Source organism: Haliotis cracherodii, unplaced genomic scaffold (genome assembly GCF_022045235.1).
Source record: "Haliotis cracherodii isolate W230 unplaced genomic scaffold, xgHalCrac1.p SCAF_7, whole genome shotgun sequence".
NCBI lineage: Eukaryota > Metazoa > Mollusca > Gastropoda > Lepetellida > Haliotidae > Haliotis > Haliotis cracherodii.
In genome coordinates this window covers 34,898,514-34,904,742 of record NW_027266330.1, presented here as the reverse complement: position 1 = coordinate 34,904,742, position 6,229 = coordinate 34,898,514, and the positions used below count along the sequence as shown (strand labels likewise).

At 41.7% G+C, this 6,229-nt stretch overlaps 1 protein-coding gene across 1 annotated transcript; it reads left to right on the top strand.

Moving 5' to 3' along the window:
* Positions 1-3,125: 3,125 nt before the first annotated feature.
* LOC139448836 (uncharacterized) lies at positions 3,126-3,820 on the top strand. The gene is made up of 2 exons (XM_071230362.1): positions 3,126-3,304; positions 3,730-3,820. Exons 1-2 carry the CDS (start codon positions 3,126-3,128, stop codon positions 3,818-3,820), a joined length of 270 nt encoding a protein of 89 aa, XP_071086463.1.
* The last annotated feature ends 2,409 nt before the right edge of the window (positions 3,821-6,229 follow it).

Sequence of the window (6,229 nt, the reverse complement as noted above, 5' to 3'; positions counted from 1 at the left end):
AACTTTACAATTGCTATACCTCAGTCCTATTCCTCTTTCACAAACCGGCTTGGATCGAAGACCGCCATCTGACAAAGATCGAAATCTTCAACGGTTGAGGTACGAATATCTTAATCTTGACTCCTGTCTATAGTTGTCTGCAAACGTGCATAGCCTGCAGCGCAAACAAACAGTGGTCAGATACTACGTCACACGTACCTCCCTACACCGCACCTCGCACAGTTTAAAAAAGGTCCCAGAAAACATACTTACTTTGACGAAATGGCAAGGATGATAACATATTTCTTCTTGCATTGATACCGTCGTAATTTTGGAATTGTGAGTTTGATATTCAAAAGGAGAAATCTCCTACCCATCTTTTATGAAAATATTGTAATACAAAAAACACAACCATATTTTTTTCTTTATATTAATTGACATAATCATTATGATAATTAAAATAAACATTGACAATACTTTCGTATAACAGAACGACCAGTGATTGTCATAAGATCATTTGTTTAACATGTATCTTGGGAGCGTTTCGTATTTATATCCTACATGTATACAGTTTGTTGCTATAAGAGAGAGTTTGGTTTATTGCCTCCTTGTATTGCAGTTATATCACAGCTTGTCAGCTTGATGTTGGAGAAAAGCCCTAAGTGATACAGTTATTAACTGGTTTTCACCCTACCACTGGTAAAACCCAAGGGCACGATTGTGGTGCTGACAAATCTACAAACAATAAACTGGACGAACCTCGATTCGAACTGGCGATCAGCGGTTTCCCAGGGAACGCTTCTCTGAACAGTGAATTGCAGCACCTGAGACGACTCACCAGTGGCCCCCTCTCCTGTAAAAAAAAGATTTTGTGATCACTTTTTCAGGAAGGAAAGGACGAAGATTGTGAAGACTACATGGAATAAGAATAATAAATTATATTTTCAGATAGTGTTTTTTCAATATATATCCACTGTGTATCAGCTAATTAATCAATCAATTAATTAATTAATAATATATGAAAAATAAGAATGTTACTTTTGCTATTCATGACAGATTTTACATAAATTCAGAATGTCTGACGTGTATGTTCTTCATCGATGAATTATTGAACTTATTTACAATTCATATATACTCAACAACAAAAGTTCATGTGACATCAATATTTTAGTGTATTTTTCAAACAAGTTTGGTTTTCAATAGTGTAGTATGTATATGGAATCAAGTCACAAAAACACAACTGCTACAGAAAAGGATGCATTTGTTGTATATAGTACTTTTCGCCCATTGTAAGTGCATTCAGTTAAATTTGTATCCCCTGTGTAATATATTCCGTGTTTTCAAGGGTGTAAGTAAATACACGTTGAGTGTCTCGTCCACGGTCTAAGGGAAATCACTCTTCCAGTCCTCTGAAGAGTTGTGCCGCTTAGCGCACTGTCAAATTGAATGCGCTTACGTCATTGGCTGATGTATCTTTGTCAGCCATGTTTTATGAAATATTAACTGATGTGACCCAAAAATCTTTGTTGTTTTCAGGTATGTATGATAATCAACGGTCGAGATAAGACCACAACATATGTAATTATGTAGATAAGAACAACCCCTGAGAAAAACATCAAACATTTGGTGTTTATGGCAACGTTGGCAACAGACGAATGCAATCAGGGACCATCCTCGGGGTGGCAGGCCACGTGTAACCAATAATCGATAAGACAACTGGATTCGAACAACATACCTACGAAACCGATTCCAGCCAGCAACAGTGACTGCAAGAAGCATCCCTGGCCTTCGACGAATATCTTCACAAACCGTACGTCGCTGCCTCAGATGTGCAGGGATTATCGCTAGAAGACCTGCCAGACGTCCCATTTTGACTGGAAACCACCGTTAAGCACAGTGGTGCAGACAGCGTCTACGCTGGACGGCCATGCTGTTGGGACAAGCTCTATTCACTGACGAGTCTCATTTTCACCTCAGCCACAGCGATGGACAGATTCGAGTGTACCGACGTCGAGGTGAACGTTACGTCAATCATTGTGTCATGGAAGAAGATCGGTTCGGGGGCGGCAGCGTTATGGTATGGGGTGGTATTACGGCAAGCCAAAAGACCCGTTTGATAGTGGTAGAGGAAATCTCAATGGACTTGTCTGCATCACTGTAGACGTGCTTGACGGCATCTGACCGAACGAAGGGCAAGGTCACCACCGGAATAAAAGACAACCGTGACCTTCTCACAGCGTTTTACGCTAGAGATAGGGAATGTTATTGTTCACATTTTGGATATTTGGGGCAACATAGTCAGAAATCAGGCATACTTCTACGGAGTTTTCGAATGATTTGTATCGGAAATGTTCACTTTGAATGATCTGGACGTGCAGTCGTGTACAAATTCCCGAAACATTGCCACAAAATACGCTTCGAAGGGGACACTGATGGCACAACTGGATCACTAGAATGCAAACAGAATTGATTTGATCTGTGTGCCTATCCTGTTTGGTTTAATAAAGTGTTTGAAAATATCTCTCGCTCTCATGAGTATGCTTCAATTCTGCCTCGTAGTTGGTAAGTAATAATGAGTTTTCTTAATACATTACAGTTTCAGCCGAATGGAATATACATATAGCATCAGTGTCTGACGTACCTGATTACAAACATGAGAATGGGCACGTGAAGGAGCAAGCAGTATGTCCATTATTTCAAATTGTTTGCATTTGTATAGCATTTCTCTATGAATGCTGGTAGTGTAGCCTCGTACGCCAAATGCGCGGATATTGCTCAAATGTTGCTAAAATCATATGCACACACTCACTTAACTGTGTTAATATCATTTTACCATACCCATCATATAAAGAGTAACCGTTGATATTGTGTCATCTTCATTGGTGGATTTGAAGTGATAATTGTTTCTGTAATGGTATTTAAATTCTCCTGACGTTTTATAGCCAATAGGAAGAAGCTATTTTATTGAAAGCATATTGGGTGAGGTTATTCGTAACATAATTTCAATTACTCCCCCTGAAACTCTGACAACCCTCAGAACATTCCTATATCTTTCGAAAGCATGGTAGGTACTAGTCGCTCTTTCTTTCCTGGCTCGTGAAAACGACACGTCAAATGCAGCACATGTATGTTACGCTCCCCTGTTCATGGCGACATCCACACAGCAAACCATCTCCGATATCAGCCAAATGTGTATTCCACTAGCTGGGGATGATTTGGGGGATATTGTCCCACAGCATATCAAAGAAAAGATTTGGAATCATGAGTATGTGGATTTAGCCACAATGCTCTCAACAACTAAGGGGTCATCATATTCTGAGGTTTTGTAGGTGTAATGGGCCTAAATAATAGAGGCAATCTGGAGATAGTAAACCGCCAGCAGTCCAAGATTAACAATGTCGAAGAGTGGACATCAGCTTTCTTGGTTTTTACTAGCATTTATATTGAGAAATTTCCTGCTAGAGCTCAACAGATGCTGAAGTACACAGATATCATCCGCACAGAATATCACAGGCTAAAGGGGGGTGGCTGGAAACACTATGATCAGCAACTTAGACTGCTTCTTTCGCGTTACCCACTGACGCCTTGGTCTAAAGTTAACCAGGAATTATGGTTGTTATTCATGACCCCATAATCGTACAACCCAGGCATGCCATATGAGCGGCATTAAGCTTACAAACCATGATCTTCTGCCATGTTGCACACACCGGCATTTGGCACACATCAAACCGGTACATGTTTTGAATTCAGCCGTACACAGTGCACACGTCGATTTTGCAAGTATGTTCATATCTGTACACTTTGCAGCAAGCCTCATCCACCTAAGGTTTGCAGGGCATAATTGTCACGGCAAGCTAAAAACAAATCCACAAACTGACTGAACCAGTAACTATCCAAGATAAAGGGACTTCTCCAATAAATTTGCAAGTGTTAAAGTCCTATTTATCAGAATATCCTAGGTGTAAGGAGGCATCCTACCTGTGGCAAGGTTTCAATGCTGGATTTAGCTTAGGCTTTACTGGAGTTAACACACCTTGTCCTGCAAAGAAACTAAAATCTGCTTACCCATTTCCACAACTTGTTCAACAGAAAGTAGACAAAGAGATAAGTTTAGGCAGGATGGCAGGACCCTACGTTAAAGCCTCACTGCAAGAATATCTCCCACAGAACTGGTTCCCCCCAAAAATCCCTGGCGAGTTCAGACTTATTCACCACTTATCATATCCAGAAGGTTCATCCATAAATGACAATATTTATGACAATGTTGCCTCTGTCACATACACCCGCTTTGATGATGCGATCGCTTTGGTACAGGGTTTAGTCAAAAAAGCACTTTTGGCCAAGGCAGATATCAAATGTGCATTTAGGCTTTGCCCAATAAGGAAAGAAGATTTTAATTTGCTTGGTTTTCAATTTAAACGTAGTTATTACTATGATATGTGCCTTCGAATGGGCTGTAAAATCACTTCTGCCAACATTTTTTCAATGGGCCACACAACGCACGCACCCAAAAGCAGAGGTTTTGCATTAACTAGATGATTTTCTTTTTTTGGGGATCAGCCAATACAATACAGTGTCAACGAAGTTTGGATATTTGCCATAGTCTTGGAGTACCAATCGCAGCGGAAAAGACCGTACTACCATGCACTTGCCCTACATTTCTGGGCATGGAAATAGACACAGAGGCAATGGAAGCAAGATCATCCCTGCTGAGAAAATCATACAATGTCAGCAAGCAATGCCAGATTTACTTAGGCAAAACAAAGTCCTACTTAAACAAATACAATCACTACTGGGTTTACTGAATTTTATCTGCAGGACCATAACAGTAGGCCATCCTTTCTCTCGCAGACTAATTGATGCTACTCTACATGCAAAAAACCCCAATCATCATTGACGCAAGGAGTCAAAAAGGATGTACAAGTGTGGCAGGAATATCTGCATCAGCACAATGGATAGCGCTGGAGGTGAGGGGAGAGGTTTCGGCCTATATTTTGGGCATCAGTGGTCCTATGGTGCTTGGCCATCCGAGTTTTACAGAGGACATAACCTTTTGTGAGTTCTTTCCAATTCTGGTAGCAGCACAGCTGTGGGCAGATCAGCTTGTAAACAAGAAAATTGTGTTTCATTCAGACAACCAATCAGATTTGACATCTTAGTCTACACGTGTCATGGTTCTTGTTAGCTCTTTTTGTGCTTCACTGTTAACAGCACAACATCTTAGTAAGGGGACAGTATATCCCAGGTAGTAAGAATGTCATCGCAGATGCTATTCCTCGTTTTCAGGGAACATTGGGACAACTGGAAACAGAAGCTATCAGGCTACTAGAGCTTTCACAAGCTGACAACACTAACAAACCCTATACAATTGCTTTGCATTCCTTTGGCAGGTTTAGATCTACTTACAACATAACAGAGCTATGACAAGCCCCTATAGAACACTTACTTCAATATATTTTTCATATACTGAACAACAAAAGACTCCCGTAAGTGTTCAAATGGTTTAATTTGCCATACTGACTTCAGAAAATGAGTGATTTCATAAAAAAAACATGGACATGCCAAAATGTCAATTTACAAATCAATAGCGTGTGTCCACCTCTGGTTGCGATGCAAGCAACACATCTTCGTCTCATGGAATGGACCAGGCGTCACACAAAGTCCTGTTGGATATCTGTTCATATCTACTGGAGTATGTTTCTAAGTTCCTGGAGTGTCTGTGGGACAGGTGGTTGACATCGAAGGCGCCGATCCATCTCATCCCACATGTGCTCGATTGGTGAGAGATCAGGGGAGCGAGCCGGCCAGGAGATGACATTCACGTTGTTTTGCCGGGCGTTGTCATGTTGGAAGGTAATGCCTGGGCCATGACGACGCAAAAACGGTAGAACAACAGGGCCGATCATCTCGTCGCAGAAGCACTGCCCATTGAGATTTCCCTCTACCACCATCAAACGGGTCCTCTGGCTTGCCGTAATCCAACCCCATACCATAACGCTGCCGCCCCCGAACCGATCTTCTTCCATGACACAATGATTGACGTAACGTTCACCTCGACGTCGGTACACTCGAATCCGTCCATCGCAGTGGCTGAGGTGAAAACGAGACTTGTCAACGAATAGAATTTGTCCCCACTGCATGGCCGTCCAGCGTAGACGGGCGGGTTTTCCGGCGACGTGCGGTTTGTGAAGATATTCGTTGAAGGCCAGGGATGCTTCTTGCAGTCACTGTTGCTGGCTGGAATCGATTT

Bases quoted from the DNA above. Each gene is read 5' to 3' on its own strand.
- LOC139448836 (XM_071230362.1), top strand. From the start codon at position 3,126: ATGGCGACATCCACACAGCAAACCATCTCCGATATCAGCCAAATGTGT. The intron at 3,305-3,729 runs GTAGGTGTAATG...TTTTGAATTCAG, and splicing joins TCATCATATTCTGAGGTTTT to CCGTACACAGTGCACACGTC.